General features: G+C 41.0%; 1 protein-coding gene across 3 annotated transcripts; it reads right to left on the bottom strand.

Moving 5' to 3' along the window:
• Positions 1-3,259: 3,259 nt before the first annotated feature.
• On the bottom strand, positions 3,260-16,099 carry LOC104066712 (serpin B12). 3 transcript variants are annotated; one of them, XM_054057498.1, is made up of 9 exons: positions 15,942-16,094; positions 11,749-11,878; positions 10,423-10,607; positions 8,642-8,755; positions 8,139-8,270; positions 7,187-7,304; positions 6,395-6,537; positions 4,516-4,686; positions 3,262-4,391 (listed from the first exon to the last, which is right to left on the bottom strand). In XM_054057498.1, the coding sequence occupies exons 2-9, from the start codon at positions 11,762-11,764 to the stop codon at positions 3,987-3,989; spliced, it is 1,284 nt and encodes a 427-aa protein (XP_053913473.1). In that variant the 5' UTR covers positions 11,765-11,878; positions 15,942-16,094; the 3' UTR covers positions 3,262-3,986. The 3 variants fall into 3 exon arrangements, with proteins under 3 accessions (XP_053913472.1, XP_053913473.1, XP_009567664.2); XM_054057497.1 differs by lacking the exons at positions 11,749-11,878; positions 15,942-16,094 and adding an exon at positions 15,384-15,717 and having other exon boundaries at positions 3,260-4,391; XM_009569369.2 differs by lacking the exon at positions 11,749-11,878 and having other exon boundaries at positions 3,264-4,391; positions 15,942-16,099.
• Positions 16,100-19,595: the final 3,496 nt, after the last annotated feature.

Raw genomic sequence — 19,595 nt, 5'->3', positions numbered from 1 at the left:
TTGTGGGCCAGTGAAGGAGTGTGATTTTTTTCACACTAGGAAACCTTCCTCTCACTAGGAAACCCTTCAAAGATAACTCTTCCACATATCAAACACCACAACTTTGTGGAACAGTTATCTTTGAAAGGTTTCCTAGTGATACCAAAAAAAATCTCCCACCTTTGGCATCCGCTATTTTTTTTAGAATGGCAAGTCAGGCAAATGCAGGTGGAGGACATTTAAATTCCTGGTGGTGGTAAATTACACCTAGCTGCACTTTCAGTTCATGGATGAAATGCAGGCAAGAGACAAGACATGTGGCAAGATGTTCAAAAGCATTGAGTTGAGGTTTTGAAAAGTCAGACCAATTAAATACTTTGAATATCTTCATTGGTGCCACACTATACGGTTCAGTTTAACAGGACTACTACAGTTAAAATAGCTTCTAATCTGTATGATTTATTGTTGTAAATCTATTAAGCATTGGAAAACCACATGAACTCATGACATGCAATGTGTTAGATTATGTGTTACATGATGCTTGCAGTAGGAGAGAAGAAAGGGAAGAAAGCAATATTCAGCTCTTCCCAGGAACAACACAGCGGCACAGCACATCTGAGGACAAAGGAGATGCTGCCAGCTTTTTGTGGCCAGACAACACATCACTATAGAGACGCTGCCAGCTTTTTGTGGCCAGACAACGCATCACTACAGGTTTTTATGTTCCCCCGACACAAACATTAAATGCAATACTGTGAAAGTGAAATTCCAACATTGATTATGTCTCTAAATCTAGTCTCGGGCCATGAACACTAAAAAAGTAGCATTTCTTCACCTTACGGTGTAAAAGCTACATATTTGGGGAGTATCCATTAATTCAATCTTGGTTGAGTTTCTCTCACTTCCAGTTGCAGGTGGGAATAGGAAACAAGGCAGATTCTACACAGTTCAGTAAGTACAGCGTGAATCATAGAATCACAGAATCATAGAATCATAGATATGAAAGTCAGCAGAATGTGAGATTCTGCAATGTGAATATACGTCTTGGGTCTAAGACACAGTACCCAATAACTTTTCAATTTGTAACTGACTCATATATTTTGTGATATAACATGGTTACTGTAAACTAGTTAGACCATCTGTAAATCAGTAACTGAAGAGAGCTGAGTGGAGTTGATCAAATCCAGTGTGTGAGACAGAACCATGAATAGGATTTGAGTTGGGAGGAACCTTTTAAGATCATGTAGTCCAAGCCCAGGGGCTCAGGGCAGGGCAAAAAATACCCCACCATTTGCAAGGTGCATGCCCGCTCCCTTGGCAAGCTGCAAGCTGTGGGGAGAGAAGAGGCGCTGGACCTTGTCTGCACGGGTAGAGGCTGTTGGAGAGAGGCACTCCCTTTGGTAGAGTTTGCCCCAAGGGGAAAAAAATAAAGTAAAAAAATCTATGTTGCATAAACATTTGTACTTTTCCTTCATGGCATTAATTTTATTTTCACAGTTCATGAGATTGTGGCAGTAGTAAAACCACTGCAATTACACATACCAGCAGTGACCTGGCCGCACCGCTTACACCATGCAGGGCTCACCACATCGCTTCATTACTGCTGCTCTCCGGCAGCAGAGGAATGGCCCAGTTGGTGCTAAATGGAGACATTTATTGCACACCTCCCACTCTATTTCTTTCACTTTCATGTGTAAGCTTCTGCATTCCTCACTGGTAGCCAGTGCAGATCCATCCCACTGCTAACCAGTGTCATAATAAACTACTGTTTTAACTTAAGGGTGCCAAAAAAGGATATGCTTGGGCTTGGAGACTGTACACTCATTTCTGAGAAAAGATGGGAATAAAGGGAAGGTGTTTTCTCCCTGTGGCATTTGTGATTTCATCACAGAAAAACTCGACCTTGGATTTTCAGAAATATTGTTGATTTTTGAGGTTGGATTGCTCAGAACTTCCTCGTGGAATGTAAATACTGTAAAATGACAGCTTTATGTAATAAAAACATCACATAATACACCATTTGGGCTTCCAGCCTCCAGAGAGGAAGCACGAACGAGCTTGGGGAACTACTGCTGGAGTTGTACTGCACCTTTAGATTAGACATTCAAGAGCAGTTTGTTTATTTATCATCCTGCTCCTGCTTGTTCTTCCTCAGTTATCATTCACTCTTATTTCCTGGACTTTCTTGTCCAGAGGGCCCCAGGTATTTTACAGTGCATAGGCTATAGTAATCATAAATGCAGGATATTAGGGTGCTTTGCACCCAATTATATGGCTAATGTATGCTTCCATTTTTATGGGTCATAAAGCATGTTGCAAATGGTAATTTGTTAAACCTTACACAGAATCCTCCAAGGAAGATACTGTTAAACAAGCAAACAAACAGTTATGTCTCCCTGTCAATGGCAAGTTTTATTTTTCTCACCTAGACTAAAAACCTCACCAGGTTATGTTTAACTGTGATTTCCGTGATTTACACAGGCCTTTAGAAAACATTTCTTCATTTCTCAGAGGATGGAGAGAGCTCTGTCTTTATGATGCATCTCATATTGTTAAAGTTCTCTAGAGAGCAGCAAGCAAGGAAGAGAAGTGGATTCTCAGAAGTTCATGGCTACAGTTTTTCACATCAGTAACTTCAGTGGGGTCCTTTAGACCATTTTCCTATTGCTACTTGAGACTGAAACGACTTGATCTATCCTCATGTAAAAGGCAACCTTCTTTACTATGTAAATAATTAATCATCTTCAGAAATGTTTGTTTTCATATCCTGTTCCTGCAGACACCACTCACACAAATTCTCTCTGGAGTCAACTGAGGACTTAAAAGGGGGCTTAAGAGAGGCTGTCCAGAGAAGCAGTGGAGTCTCTGTCCGTGGAGATACCCAAAAGCCATCTGGACATGGTTTTTGTCAACTGGCTGTAGGTGGCCCTGCTTGGGCAGGAGAGGTGGACAAGATGACCTCCAGAAATCCTTTCTGACCTGAACTGTCTCATGAACTTTTATTTCAAAAATGAGAGCATAAAAAGTCCGGTAAAAAGATGGCCTAAATCCTGCCCTTCTGTATGCATAATTACTGTTGTAACCAACCTTTCTAGAGGTGTCCATGAGGGCACAATCCTGCCCTTTTTCCTGACTATTTCTACTGTTATTATCATAAAAACCAGCGCCACTAATAAAAACTCACACAAAAAAGATCCAAGCCTTGTGAAAGAGGTACATGTCACATTATTCTTCCAATTAGTAAGATGACAGTTTAGATGTTGGCGTATATCTAAATAAATAAATGAAGCCGAAGTCAAAATTCCTTCTAGTATAAGCTTTTTATATAATGCAGAATAGCAAAAATGCAGATCCAGTACACATTACTGGGGGAAAAGGTGGTACAGTTATCAGTACATAGGTGTATTTGCTGTAAGTATCTCCTACCCAGCTGTGAACAGTTGCTACAGAAAAGAGAATTACCGAGGTCAGATCTCCACTGTGGGAAGGATTTGCCACAGCTAGAGAATGCACATAAGGAAAGAGTGTCTCTATAGCATGTCTCTGCTGAATAGGAACCAGCTGGCCAGGAATAAAAAATGCAATGCAGGGTTACTCTGCTTTTACTGGCAGTTACTGGAAATTGTTGCAGATAATTCACTTTATACCGCAGCACAGCAAATCCACCTTTGCAAGCCAAGGCAGGTGCTCTACTGCACACTACATGGCTGGGCTGGGGAACTGTAAGGAATACAGGAGCATATGTAGGCACAGAGGGAACAAATTGCTACTCATATCCAGTGAAGTTAAGGCAAAATTTACTCCTATTCTGGATTCAGATCAATGTTTGCAAGACAAGGAGCCTAGAGACAGAGCATTCAATTGATGGGTTCTGAGCTAAACTGGTTGCAGTGATTAATTTGAAATACAAGCCAACTGTCAAAGGATTAAGAATGCATTGGGAAAAAAAATACAGTTTATGATTTTCATCCAAGTGTTTCTCACAATGTTAGGAAATGGCCACAATTTTAAGGGGAGCAGAGTTTGCCAAAGAAAAGAATGGTATTGGTAGGATTGTGTCTAATAAAGAATATGAAAGGGCGGTTAGCCATGAACACCTCTGTAAGAGGAAGAGACCTCCTCACAATGACAGCTCCTGTACCAGCTGCTGCTACGGTGCCTTCCTCATTGACTTCCACATACGTCTTATGGACAACATTTGACAGCACCAGATATTTTGCAAATGACATTGCAGAAAGATCAGCTTTTGATTCAATGAAAATGTCAGTCATCCCCATCTCTTGTAATACATCATTGAGGTTAAAGGTGCCTTCAAGTTTGAATCGGGGGAGGTATACTTCCACTGTTGTCTCAAACATGTGTTCTGAAGAGGCCCACAGGATTAAATTTTCATAGGTCATTGTGCTTTCAATCTAGAAGATGGGGAGGGGGAAAGAGCTTAAAATAGGTGGGCGGCTTTGAAGCATTGAGATCTTCACACGGCCTTAATTTAGACGACCAATTTTCAGCCATAGTCCATGATACATAGTGCCTTACCTGCTCCAGCCCACTAGTAGATCCATCAGCCATGTCACCAGGCAGCAGGATGACCATGCTCAGTGACTGATGAGCATAAGGAAGTTCAAGGATTTGAGCACTTATCTCCTCAATGTAGCCTAATTTAAATAGGCCTTTCTGATACATCATCTGCACAGGTTTTTTCTCATTCTATTTGAAAGAAAATCACACAGTTGCTTAAGCAATGCAGCTCTTAACAGTTAAACTCATTATAAGTTTAATACCAGCACTCAGAGTTTCAGCAGTAATTGTTGTTAGGTTAAATATTTTTCTTTATTTTGTTGCACCTACAATGACACAAAATATCAGCTTTGCCAGTCATGAATAAAGGGATAATTCTTCGGAAAGAAAAATCAAAACAAACCAAAAACAATTACCCTGCAACTGATCAGATAGAGAAGTTGCTTAATAGGGTTGCGCTTCCAAACACACTGATGGTGGTTGGATTTGCAAGTCCTAACTTGGACTGGAATAAGGAGAAATAGCAGTGCAAGAATCAGGCTGTATTTTATCAGATTATTTAGACAGGAAGCAATAAATAGGTTAAGAACAAATTCATAGCCTTTCTCAGGCATGCTCTTCTAGGTCTTATCTTCCCTTTTTTTTTTGGTGATGAGGTTGTTTGAAAGCTGTATAAAGGATCAAGTTTCATTTTACAGTTAGCTAACTTCTTATCTTAGCTCAAGTTAGCTTAGCTAACTTCTAAAGCAGTGAAAGAATAATTCTGGTAGATGACATATTTTCAGAAAAAAAATCTGTTAATATTGATGAGCATAAGAAGAAAATGGTGAGTTACAGTTTCTCCCATGGCAGCAGTGCACCAAATGTTCTCAGCTATAGACCACTGTCAATATCTGTATTCAAAGACACATTTTCAAAGTCCCAAATATAGGTAACTAGTATGACATTTCCTTACCAGTTTCTTAGCAATGGAATGCAACATGATAACTATAAATAAATGTTTCTCCGACTTTTTCCTTTGATATATTAAGAACACTTAGAAGATACTTTTTCCCATACAAAGCTCTGCTACTTATGATCAGATCCAGAATTTTTGGATTTTTTTTCTTTTGTTATGGATGTGATCTAACAGAATATTGGCACAACATGTGGAAAGAAGACAAAACTGAATTAAACCAAAATAAATGCTTTTTTCTTATCTTTTTTGACAACATCTGTTAGAATTAAAGAGAACATACGATACTTGGAGGAATGTACTTGTTAAAGAACTAACTTCGCAACGATATTTACAATACCTGAGTTAGACAATGATGGCTTTGGTGATATCCTTTTGGCAGGAAAAAAAGGGCTAAAAATTAAAATATATTTAAAATAAACATTCAAGTGTTGCAGGTACTATAAATAAACTGAAATACTCTACAAGATTTTCTCCTTTTTCAAATTGCAACTATATTTTTGTAGTTTGTTTGGTCTCTTTTAACCTCTCAAATGCATAGCTGATGTTAAAATGCATTGACCGTATGAATGTCAGGATGACTCCTTGATGTCTATATGAAATGGGATGTTCAGATTTGCTTTCATCAATGACAACTGTAATGACTACTATGTTCAAAAGTGCTAATCAGGGCTAACGCTTGTGTCTTGCCAGTCATCAAAGCAAAATTGAGCTGTTGCAAATTCTAAGCCTTGCACACTTTTTCACTGAAGATTACACTATTCTGTGAAAAACTCTTCTGCCACCTCTACCCAGCAGGAGAGGCAGGTTAAGTTCACAGCACACCCACACCTTTCTAACGGGGCAGCTGAGCCCTGGACATTGTGCTTCTATGTTACGCTTGCTTCATTTCTCACGGTATCTAGGGTAAATAATGTTAAGATTTACAGAATGCAGATGTACCTGATTCAATTTAAAATCTCTCTGCACTGTCTTCTGTTCCTCAAACTTGTATTCCCAGGATGCTTTGAAGTAGATTACATTCACCAGCACCAGCAATGCATTTGCATCGATCATACCAGGAGGGAAGAGTTCCTTGATTTTACCTAAAGAAAATTTTGGAATACACAAGTATTTGTTAGCTGTCAACTTGTATTTGTTAAGACTCCAGACTGAGACTCAGTTACTTGTCTGTGAACTTGGTTTTTGGAGAAACTTAGAAATTCAGTTCTTGATTTATTCTAAGGACAGGGACAAAATTAAGGGCAAAAGCTGGCTGATTGTCACTTGTGACAGTGAGTCTCACTGGTGGTCACATCTCTCATATTTGTGAGCATTGCTCTACATATAACCAGGTCTTTGGTCATCCTCCCTTCACCTCCAGGCTGTTCCTGGTCTCACCACAAAGCCCACAGTTTCCATCCCCTGCTGTCCTGGCTCTGCATTTGTGACTGGTGGCTGAAGCAGTTTGTCTGGTCAAGCCTTATAGGTATTATTGCAATAATCATGCCAGGCATAAGGGTGGGAATACAAAAGTATTTGACAACAAACACACCTTTAATTGGGAAAGAATTTACCTGATAACTTACTCTAATATGTCAAGATGAATGGGAAAACAAATCATCTTTAAACAGTGTAAGATTGAACACCCAGAAACATGAACAAGTCTTTGTTTTTCATACCCCAGAATATTCTTTTTTTTAAAGCAGTGGAAGAAAGTAATGATCATATGGCTATGGTTTTACTTTGTTTTACCTTGTGTCTCACTTTCAACCCAAGTGTTAATTCTTATTCTGGCATCTTCTGTAGCATGTTGAAAGTCCACTGTTTGCAGCATTGCTCCATACAGTTCCTTAGCGAACATTAGAAATTGCTGTAAATCAAAATAAAGACTATGAATTGGGCAAATCTGTTAAGCACTTATTCTCTTTTGAAAGAAATCAATGGTTCAGAACTATTTTAGAAATGGTGAGGGATCTGTTGACTCCATAAGGCAAAATTTCATATTGGAAACATCAACTATCTGAAGTTTATTGAGAGACAATTATTCTATTGTATAGACAAAAAAGTAAATATGTAAAAAGAAAGCCATAAGAAAGAGTCTTCCCATATACGACAGCATACCTGAGGGTAAAAAAATAGAGAACATGCAAGATGTGTTGTTTAATGCCGAAGTATCCAAATCATTCAACAGAAATAATTGACAGCAAACCAAAGATGTGAGTATCAAGGTATCCTTACTAGGTAGTCTAGAGACCACTGAAATTCAGTAGAAAGGAGTGAGTTCATCACAGGAGGTCTATGCATGGAACTATATGACCTCTCAGGTGACAAACCCGCTCTAAGCTTACTGATGCCCCAGTTCTGCCACTTGTAAACCCAGAAGTAAGCAGCTTACAGAGTGCTGGAACAGGCCATTTTTTGGCAGTAATCACACCTCTGGCTGACTGTAGACATATGCCAGAAGTGAACAGATTCCTCCTTTTTTTCTGTTCCATAGCCATTGGTATTCACAGAGTGGTTTTTATCAAAATAAAACAATTGGAAGCTGACATTCTTGTCTCTTTCCCATCAGCCCCAGGAGATACAGCTCCAAGAAGCACATCAGGTGCTCCAAAATACATGCGAAGGGGGAAATATCAGGGCTCACAGTTAGAGGGAAGCATGATGTCAGGGTCACAGCAGTTAGCAGACACAGGTAACTTACCTGCCGGAGTTCAAATCCTTGTTGTATAAAGAGGTTGTTGGCCAGGGTTAAAACATAGCTTTCGCCAAGGTTTTGTAGTTGTAAAAGCAGTGCCTGGAATGCTTTATGGTTAAGGTCCCCATCCTTATTACACTAGGAATATTACAAACACAACAGTTACAACAATTCTTTTGTATAGAATGGGTTGCTAATTTGCATCCTAATTAGATTACATTATCGGGCTAATTCCTGTTGTACTGATTTTTAAACGCAGTTACTCTAACCTATATAGCCTGGTACTCCTTCAGATTAAATCACCGAAGGCTTTGGTATTGACTTCATGGCAGATTTAGAACTTCATAAGGAAACAGCTTGTGTTGGCCATTTCCTAGTGGATTAAGCAGACTTTGTGTGTGTGACCTTGACTCCCTCCAGTGGTAGACTCTAGTTTTTTCCACCTAGTAACCTGCCCTGCAGTGAAGAAAAGGCTCCTGAGCTCCCCACTCAAGGATGTACGGACATACCTTTGATAGAGATGACTGTCTTTCCCAGCTTTGTTCTGGCTCCATTTCTGGAGCTACTCTCTCAAGGTCAGATCCAAGGCTTATTCCTCCTTCAGATTCCCCAGCATGGAGCACCTGCAGTTGAAGATGTCAAATTATGGCCATTATAAGTGGGATAGTTTTCCTTGTTTAGAACATTGACTGTGCTGTCCTGGATAAATGACAAAAATTTATGAAAGATATTTTCTCAACTTCAGTCTTCAGAACTTGGAATTGTTCCTATATTCGTGTTCAAATTCACATTTTTATATCTTATAGTATATATAAATATTATAATAAATTATAAATTATAAATATTATAATAAATAGATATATTTATACTTTTTAATAAGAAGAACTTGCACTTAGTCCCTCAAAATGCTTCTCTCCACTACCTCAAAATGTTTCCATTTTACTTGCATTTTTATTGCTACAGTTACCTTAAATTTTAAAGCAGAAAGATGTCTAGGGGAAAAAAGACAAAAAAAAAAAAAAGTTTTTCTTTGAATACATTAAAACTGGCCTTTTGCAATCATTCCTAATCTTTTCATTATCTTAGGAAATATATCAAAAGCACAATGGTCTTAGTGGAAACAGTTTCTTGTTCCCAATGTGCAAATATCTCACTGAAAAATTTCCAGCAGCATCCCCATTATAATAACATTGCATCACACATAGACTTCATCTTTTTTACTGAGGATACTGGAACCTCATTATTTTCTTATGATGAGCAAGAGTCCCTGTGTGTTGAGTTTAGGTGGAAAGGTTATGGTAACCTGGGGGCTGTGCCAGAGCTGACAGAGCAGGTTCCAGCTGGGTCCAAAATCAGTCAAGTCTGTTTTGCTATGACAGTAACTGGTGAGTGATCTCCTAGTGCTTATCTTGACCCAAAAGCTTTTTCAACTTATTTTCTCCCCCTGTCCTGTTGAAGAGAGGGAGTGAGAGAGTGGATGGGTGGGCAGCTGGCAGCTACCAGCCAAGGTCAACCCACAACACCTTAGTAACCTTGTGAGGAGGGCATGTCTACCTTCACTTGTGGGTGACAGCAGTCAGACTCTGGACATGGCAGTGTTAGGGTATGATGGATGAAGATCTATCAATACAGAGCCAGCTACTGACAAGTACCTATACCTTGGGATTAGTGGTCTTTTGCTTCTTATGGGCACAAATATGAAAAGAGAAGAAAGATCACCGAGACCAGAACTTGCATATTGGGGAACAAAGGCACAGCAATCAGAAGGGTGGCCTTCTTCACCCCTTCCCTGCCTCCCTGGGTCCCTGTGAACTCTGCAGGTGACATATCTTGACTCTTTAATGCCATAAGTGATAAGTGAGTTAATGCTTCCAGACATCCATGTGCAATCATTTCAGGTTTCCACAACTCTCCTCATTACCTGCCCCAACTCACACTTTCAGGACTCTCCTAGCAACCGTGAGAGAAAGAGCCTGCCTGTAATTCTGAAACAAAGTCTGATATTCCAGCAGGAGGCTGGCAGAAAGCCAGAGTGCCCTGCTGTAGAGTATCACCTCTCCTCATTCAGCTCTTGCTCCATGTGCCTGAGTCTGTGTGGGAGCATTAGTCAAATCATGCTAAGAGGTGGCAGGAGTGAAAATGTACCAAGCACGACTTTGAAGGTAGCACCTGTGTTCACATAATGTTTGTTTCCTACAAAAACCTTGCACATGTGCCGTTCTAGCATGTCAAACATTTCGAGAACAGCAAGCAACATGGAAGCATCGCTGCATGTTTCATTAATACTTACTTTTTCTATCTGAGCAGCAGTGTTGTTTCTTGCACCCAGATGGACCAGGGCCAGGGCAACAGTGATGCTCATTGGAGAGAAGACAATGTTTGTGTCTTCCTCATTTTTGTTGAGCTTGTTGTAGAGATCAAGGCAAAACTCAGTAATTGATCTAGAAATGGTGGCCATCGTGAAGCAACTGTTGCCTGGGAGCACAAAAGAAAGAAGAAATATAACGCAGCTTGTTGCCTAGCTAGATCACACTGCAAATCATAGAATCATAGAAGCAGCAGGTTGGAAAGGACCCACTGGATCATCGAGTCCAACCATTCCTAACACTCCCTTAAACCTTGTCCCTAAGTGCTTCATCCACCTGTTCCTTAAACACCTCCAGGGAAGGTGACTCTACCCCCTCCCTGGGCAGCCTGTTCGAGTGACCGATGGCTCTTTCCGTGAAGAATTTTTTTCTGATATCCAGCCTGAACCTCCCCTGGTGAAACTTCATGCCATTCCCCCTTGTCCTGTCCCCTGTCACCTGGGAGAAGAGGCCAGCTCCCTCCTCTCCACAACCTCCTTTCAGGTAGTTGTAGAGAGCAATAAGGTCTCCCCTCAGCCTCCTCTTCTCCAGGCTAAACAAAGCATCTGTCTGCCCTGAAATTGTCCCATAATTAGTTACTGAATACATAAATTTACTAAATTCTGAGAGTTTGAAGTAGCTAGCCTTGCACACATCTGTTGGCCCATGCTCCACAGTAGGGGCAAGGACACAGCACATCTGGTAAAAGGACCCGTGGTCATAACATATGTGTATTTTCCAGAAAAGACCAATTTTCTGCCTTGTCCCATGGTGTATTTTAATTCAAATCATGGTATTGAGATCAGTAAACTGTGGATTAACATTTTCCTTCTCCAAACTAGTTAGGTGTGCACAGTTATATCAACTCTTTCCTATTGTAGCAACATCCAATTAGTGACAGAAACTTGGAGACAGAAACTATGCTTGCATACAAACGTGTCTGGTAACCAAAGCTGTGGTATGAGGGTTTCAAAGAACAGGTTTATAAAACTTAAAGCACTATTAATTAAATGCTTTCATACATATTAAAAGGGTCAATAATAGCTATGGAGACTGAATCACATACAGAAACATGAACAGTTTGAAATAGATTCTTTCCTGCCTCATGAGTTTTCCTGGAGCCACAGATTCAGGAAGGATAAACAGTTATAATTTCCAAACAACGCAAAGGCTCAACAGCTCTGAAATGAAGTCTGTACTTTCATGCTCAATAATACGACAAGGTCTGTGTAACTGTTTTCTCTTGCATTAGAAACACAACAGTCTGATACCTTTCCCGTGGGTCATTTACATTAAATCCACTCTGCTAAGAACAAGTCGCGACTAAGTTTCAGCTTGATCCTTGCAAGCAGGAGGCCATTTGAGAGAAAAAAAGATGTTTAGAAACTCTTTTCCTGTCCCCTAGGAGAGAAATCGTAAAGCTGTTGAGTAGATTGCAGTGGGATCACACAAACTTTTCTGGAATTATTATACCCCCCCAAAAAAAAAAACCCACATCACTTTCAGTGTCAAACAGACGATGTTTTAGACAGCGCAACAGAAAAATGTGTGAAAAACAAAGCATACACTCCTGCCTGCTTGCAGACATTCAGATGAATAGCTGTGTCCTGTGTTCCGGAAAGATCCTTTATTTATGGGGAAATACAGCCATAGTATGGAGAGAAGGCCTTCACATCTCCCACAGCACGGATCTGGATGGCTCTAACTTCCGGCCTGCACTGGGACAGGCATGGGTCAGCCCCATAGCAAGCTGCCAGAGCTCCTGTCCATTGAAATGATGGGTGAGGGCATGCTGGGTGATTATTCCCACTGCAAATGCCCTTTCTCAGCCCAGTGCCGCCCAGCGGCTGCAGCCCGCAAGGCCAAGTTATGTGAGGAGCTCCAACCTATGTCACCAGAAGGCTAAGAGTGGGAAAAGGCTGGTGAAAAGCTGAACTTCGGGATTTTTCATCAGCAGAGCCCTTATACAGCCTGCCCTGAGTGGCCGGTGTCCAGCAGCCACTTTGACAGGGTTATACAGCCTTCTAGGGAAGAGGCTGCCTTGTGTTGGGGACCGCCATTCCCTCCTAGTCAATGCTCCCCTGCCACCCTCTTCACTCACTGAGGCCCCAGATCTTCTACCACAGCCACACACACAGACTCTGCCCTTCACAGAACTTTCTTTACTCCAAGAAGTTCTCAAAATATCTTGCATTGTTCTCAAGGATGCATAGCGCACGCTGTCTCTTGCTCAGCCATGAGACAGACATAAACTTTGCATGAGAAGCTGAGGTTCAGGTGCTAGAATTTACCAGAACACAGAGAGTTGACGTGGCTCCGCTGAGATGCAGCATTTGTCTGCGCAAACCATCTTAGCCTGCAGCAAGTGCCAAAAAATAGGAATTAACTCAGCTCACAGGAAAACAGCCTAAGACAGATTGCTTCAGTGGTTTGGAAGAGCTGAAAAGTCAAGTTGCTAAATATATGAAGGTGCCATGTGTGGCAAATGCAGACGTTTCTTGACTTTTGACCAACTTGAAAAGAACAGCAATAATCAATTCTTCGACAGGTTTCTGACTGATGCTCTGCAGAAAGAAAATGTTCATATATGTTTCATACAAGGATGTTCGTTTTACCCTGAAGTCCAGAAGTATTTCATATGAAGACCTAATACAAAACAGAAGAGAAATATCCCAAAAGGTTCTCCGAACAAGCAAATTAAATATGAATTATGTCCCTTTGATTCTGAAAACAGCTTTTCTGAGCTCTGATGTTTGCACCTGTTTTCCTTTTAACAGCATAGTCATCTTACAACAAGAAAAAGACATCACACTAAATAATAATTTCTGGTTTCTTCCACCTTCATTACCTACTAGACAGAGCCTTCTGAAAACAAAACTCAGTGCTTCTTTAGCACTGAAGTTTGTATTGCTCCACCTGCACACCTCTTGAAAGATCTGAAACGGAACTGCGAAATCATTCATGGTGAATGTAGGTCATGAGGCACATTGTAGGTGTGCCCAGACCTCAGAACCAGTCAAGGAATTAAAAAAGAGTTAATGAACACCCTCAACAGGAAGAAGGTAACTCCACCCCACCCTACAGGGAGAGCCCAGGATCTAGGAACAGGTTTTAAAAGTGAGTGCCTGGCTGGCTTAGAGAAGTGGCCACTCCTTTAGAAATAATCAGTAGGCTGTCCTCAGAGTGATGTCCAGGTGCAAACGCTACAGCCAACTCTGTGGTTTTGTGAGTGGGAACCATTTAGACAGCCACCCTGGACACCCAAAGCAAGGGAGGAGAGATGAGGGCTGGTAGAATACTGAAGAATGAAAGGGTTTCATCAATGTAAGTTGGAGCAGGCACAAGCACATGAACGGTTTCACACCACAAAGCCAAGTGTGTAAAATGTGTAATCATTCAATCAGAGAGAGTTTCAGAGCTACTGCGAGGACAGTGGAGTTTAAAGAACAACTTCATGGTGAAAAACAAATGGTAACATTACTTTTATAAGATCTTGGTGTGGCAAGGAAAGAAGATATAAGATCAAAATGTGTGTTCCAGGAAGATCATTGTTGCCGCTCAGCACTAGTCAAATTGTCTGCACAGAACATTAGCAATAGTGCAGAGACAGCCAGGAGGATTGGGGCTTTACAGCTTTGCATAATGGTTCAGTAGCTTTCAACATAGTCTGGCAGATGGAAATCACTAGCAGTGTTATAGATGAGCAAGAAGCTACCCAGGAAAAGTGCTTCCTTCAGAAGAAACCACCATATACCAGAGACCTGTAAAGAAGACACCTTCCATGGCTGTGTGAGATGAAGAACACTCATTTTCTGTAACTATGATCTGCTCTCTCCTTACAGCTTGTTTTCAGCTAAGAGGTAGGTGAAATCAAGACAAAAACTCTCAGAGAATAAAAAGTTACGCTCAAAGCCATCATAATTAATAGGTGTATTAGATTATATTATGCAGTCAACAGGAGAAGACAGTAAATAAGGTGGGGAGGCTAAGAGAGGTACAGCCTTGTTTTTAAGGTAATCCTATGTTTAATACAAAGCAAAGCAAGAAGGAACCTGTTTTCCCTCGTGCCGCATGTTAATTCCCATTGCATGCTTTAATTATTCAATCTGGCTCACATTAAGGTGCTTTAATGCACGTTCTTTTCTCATACAAAAAGGAAAACAGAATTGGAAGAAATTACCTGTGTCTGTCCTAGAAAAGAAGCACATGCCAGATAAAAAATCTCTACATAAAAAATCAATGATTGCCAGAAGTTACTTTCTTATTTTTCATGACCCATCAGACGAAAAGATGTTTCCAAGTGTTTCTGTGCTGATTTGGAGTGAAAAGGACAAACAGCACATGAGAAAAAAGAAATTTCCTACAACACAGGAATTCTAATCATCCCTATTGACACAAAACATTTCCCAAGTAAGATTCCTTGAACTAAAAACTAATACATTTCGGTACAAGATAACTTTACAAGGAAGAGGTTACAGTCCATTTTCCGAACAATTCATCCTCTCAGGCTGTCGCTTTCTCTGACTGCTTTTATTCTTTTCCATCAGCACCTCCAGGATGCATCTTTTTTACCTCTTTCTAGGATAATTATTTTTGCATGAACAGACAAGGAGGTACACTGGCATGTTACAGGCTGTACAGTGGCAATTTATTGCTATGCCTGGTGCAGCTGCACAGGCTTCTCAGCAAGTGTCTAAACATCATTGCCAAATCCAAGAGCTAATATGATGACAGCAGAGACTAGCTTTTCCACTAACAAAACAAAATCTAAATATTACTCCACCCTTCCTATTTTATATAATCTTTGTTTTAAGAGCATAAACAATCCCCCAGCAGCAGGAATTAGGGTACAGTTAAGCATCCAGTCAAAGAACCGCATGCCTTCTCCATCATCTAGTGAACATACCAATGTTTTTTTCTTGTGCCATGAAAACCTGAGGAAAGAAGGAAAATAAACCTGTATCTCCCACTTCATGGGTAAGTTTGCCGAGGTCATTAGTACCATCACTCCACGTAAAGTCCATTTCTACAAAAGTGGGTAGAAGTGCCAGCTATTCAGCCCTTCTGGAGATCTAGGCAGAAAGACATCTGTTTTTTTGGTAGAAGCCACTGAGCTGATCCATTCAATAAAGCTTTCTGGGTGGGTAGAGAGGTCCTGGAGAAATTTGAGATTCAAGTCTGTGAAATTTAGGCAATAATCTTTAGATTCATAGCTTTGGATATGTGTTCCCCAATTCCCCATCTACATCTCACTGAAGACCAGCTCCCATTCTGTGAGCTCTTCTGCCACCTGGATTTAAGCTTTGTGTTTTTCTGCCTGCAGACTATAAAGGTACCTCCTCCTCTGTCCCATCTGTAAACACGATGTCTGCTTTACCAGTTTGTAGACTACTTTTGATCTGCCAAAAAAAATAACAGTTATGTTGGAAAAAAAAAAAAAAAAAAAAGAAAAATAATTGTTTACCTCCTTGCCTGAAGAGTTTAAATGAAGAGCACTACAGCTGAGCTCTGGAGCACGTTCTTGTGAATACTGTATTACAAAAACCTCTCTTGTGAGAGAGTTCAGCCTCTAACCAATTATTGATGATAGCACAACATGTTGCAACTTAATGCAAATGTCATCAACATGAAGTTCCCCGCAGAAGACTGGGAAATGTGTATCTAGCAAAATGTTAATAGTATTCCTCTCAAAGCTGCCCAACAGGTTTGGCAGGCAATATCTGCTGGCAACGTCTCCTGATTGCAATGCCAAGTCACTCTCCACTGAAAAACTAAGCATTAAGCCTCAAGATCCACAGCCGTACTGCTGTGCGTAGTCCCATTCAAATCTGATGGAGTCTGTCCTGGACCAGGGGTGTGCAGGGCTCATGCCAGGTTTGGGCAAAGCCTAGTCTGGAGCTGAGCTTGCTTGCTGAGATAGAGCAAATGAACGGAAACTGCATAAGCTTCATGTTGCCTGCAGCCATCTCTCTCTGTCAGGTAAGGAGTCAGCTTTATGTGTATGGAAGGAGCTTAATTAGAGAGGGAAAGAAGTATTTCCTTGAACTGTAACAGGAATCCCCAGCCAGCGGGTATTTTTTTAAATTGTTGGAGTTACAAATAAAAGGAGTGGTTGATTACTTAGGTTACATCTCCACCATAAAGTGAGATGGAAATGAGATGGGAAGCATGGAGCTGCACCGGCTCGGTGTTTCATCTCCCCTACTCAGCACCATTGAGCTCAGGCACAACACTGGGTTATGGTAGCTGGACTCAGGGATCAAAATTAAGTCCTCTAGGGATGTATGTGGCTTTGTTGCAAAGAGAATGTTAATATTAAATGAAATAGTAGAACATTCCCAAAGTAGAATTCAAAGCACTCATAATTTACCAAGGAAAGGCATATTGAATCAGGCCTTGTCATCGAGATGCCAATTTGGCCAACAAACATAAGAAACCCACCTTCAGAAGCAGTTTCCCTACTCACTGAGCATGCGTAGTGGAGAACTTGTATGAAACAATCGCCTGTAACTTTCGTAATAACTTGAGCATAGAGGCTCCTGTCAGATGTGCTAAGGTTCATGGAAAAGCCAACAAGCACCCAGACTTGCACAACTCTGTAAGAAAATCAGTGTCTAAACTTGGCATGTGAGGCTGCCTATTTGCTTGCCAGGTAACAAATCAGACTTTTCAGATGACAGCTTTGCAACCCTGAAAATTTTATCTTTCCTTTCTCACCTCTTCTCTCTTCCTACGAAGCATAAAACTGGCTTTGGATTCATAGGATTCTTGAGGGCTCAGGCATGGTGATGGGGAAAGGATGAAAGTAGAAGAAGGTCTCCTAGCACCATCTTGCCCTTCCCACACTTCCTTACTAGTGCAGAACCTGGGCCACTTTCTTCCTTGGGAGTGGCTCCCACCAGATTTGTTGTTCCTTGTTCCTCTGCTAAGATCTTAGTCCAGCTGTCAAGGCTCCAGTGCCCATCAGAAACGAGTGATTTGCAAGCAATGCAAGATACAGACACAAAATTAGTTACACCTATTCATTTCCTCACTTCTTTTGCTTGTATTTGCCATTCACGTCTTTGTTTCTGATTTTACTTCCTGCATGTTTCTGTGTTCCTTAGTCTTCCTCCTCAGCTCTTTCTGTCTCTTTATCTGTTTTTCTTTTTTAAATCTACTTTTGCACATAACCTTACCATGCATCTTTTCTCATTTTGCCTTCATGAGTCTAATCTCTTTTCTGTGACAGTCTTAAGTATTTTTGAGTTCCTTTCAAGACTTCTTCGAGTTTCCGTGCTTTCTCCCTCCCTCCTATGTTAACATTCTTCCTCCACGGATTTAGTTTATTGCTCTGCACATAAATTCCCTCAGAACTTCCTCGAGATCAGTTTAACTGCTTTGCCTCAGGAAATGTCAAAGTATTTGCAAATTCCGTCTTTTCTAGGCCCTTAGGATAGTATATTTAGGATTCAAAACTGTACTACTTTTCCATGGGGATGATTGGATCCACATCGCATTTCTCAAGTTTCAAACACAAACTGCTCTTCCCCACAAACAACTTTTGCTACCACAAGGCATTAAGATGCATCCCTTCTACAAAATATTCGGAGCAGGAAGTGGGCAACGCCTGTGCAGCTGAACAAATATTGAGACGACTAGACACATAACACCACAGTTTGCAACTGCCTGCAAAAGCCAGCCACAGCTTGCTTTTTTTCCATCAAAGCTGTCACCCATCACTGGATAGTAATGCTCTGTTGAAAGGTGAGGTGGAGCAGCTTGGTGATCTAAGCAAGTCCTGAACTACGTTCACTTTCTCCATCGCAACCAACACCTTTCAGCACAGAAGCGTTCCTATACACAAGCTCCCACACACATTTTCCCATGTCCTTCCATGCAATGTCTTGCCCAAGGCCCAGAGGCCAACATGGGTGGAACCAAACAACAGACCATAACAGTGTTCCTCACAACGGCAAGAATCTTACTATTACTTCTCCCTTACATGCTGCAAGACAGAACTGGTGGAGAGAAGAGGCAGAAGTGAAAAACTAATCTGAGCTTTTCATGGTCAAGCTGCCCTGTTTATAAATGACAAATAAATGGTTTTGCCTTCTGTAGACTAAGACAGTTTTGTATCTCTAACATCTGCTTGCCTTGCATAGGCTGCAATATCTTGCTATTAGTCAGTAGATGGAGAAAGAAGAGCCCCACCCAGAGGCAGTGTTTCTCTCTGCTTTCATTGGAGAACACTTCCTGGCAAAGGTATCAACAATGAGCTCTCTGAGAAGACATGCTTACTTAAATTTGTATAGATGTGCCAAATGCTCTGACCAGCATTTAAACAGAGTACGACGTTCACTGAATGAAGACTGGCTCCTGTACTGGAATATTTTCAGAACCTGAAAAAGCTGAGAGAGTGATGTCTGAACTTTTCTTTTTCAAGAAATCTCATTCAGACAGAAAAAGAGGGATGGGGCAATCTGCTAGAAATTTTCATCTGTCTGTAGAGCAGCACAGATGTAGCAATAAGTGTGATTTTTCCCAGTGGACAACTGGAACTACCTGACCAAGACTCAACGCCCAAACACAAACTGTACAGACTACAGCAAATAGTCCATCTTGCCTGTGTATGGACTCCTGTCACAGCTGCTTAGTCAGTCATCAACCCCATGTGCAATGTCCCAATTCACCTCCTACAGGAGAACCAGTAGAAACCACAGTGACGGCAGCTCTAGATAACTCTGACCTAACTTAGCCTCCAAAACAGACAAGACAATGATGAAATGTATGAACCATTTCAGTCATTCAGCTATCACTGAAGTTCTTAAGCCGGTAAAGATCTTTGCAGACAATTCCTTCTCAAACAGGATGGACTGCAAAATAGATTTTCTTCTTCTGACTACTACCCATGTCATGATACCTGATCCATATCAGCAAAGACTCTCAAAGGTCTGCAGGGTCTCACCTTCCATCATTTTTGGTGGAAGTTACTCCCCCTCAGTACCTTCAAAGATATGGACCAATGACTCCAGTTAACCCTCTGGCATTAAAATGTGTTAGATCCCACTAAAGGTCCACAGAGGGAACTGGTAAAACCACTGAATCATTGTGACTGAAGGCTTCTCATGGGTTGGAA

The sequence above is a fragment of the Cuculus canorus genome, chromosome 2, assembly GCF_017976375.1.
Source record: "Cuculus canorus isolate bCucCan1 chromosome 2, bCucCan1.pri, whole genome shotgun sequence".
In the NCBI taxonomy this organism is placed as follows: Eukaryota; Metazoa; Chordata; class Aves; order Cuculiformes; family Cuculidae; genus Cuculus; species Cuculus canorus.
Note: the sequence above shows the minus strand (reverse complement) of the source record. Positions and strands in the feature narration are given on the sequence as shown.

What these genes read in the sequence shown, in the direction of transcription:
- LOC104066712 (XM_054057497.1), bottom strand. Translation starts at nt 15,501, where the DNA reads ATGGACTTTACGTGGAGTGATGGTACTAATGACCTCGGCAAACTTACC. An exon ending in GACAGTCATCTCTATCAAAG is followed by an intron (nt 8,271 to 8,641) that starts GTATGTCCGTAC and finishes TAATATTCCTAG; the next exon opens with TGTAATAAGGATGGGGACCT. An exon ending in GAGATTTTAAATTGAATCAG is followed by an intron (nt 4,687 to 6,394) that starts GTACATCTGCAT and finishes TCTTTCAAATAG; the next exon opens with AATGAGAAAAAACCTGTGCA.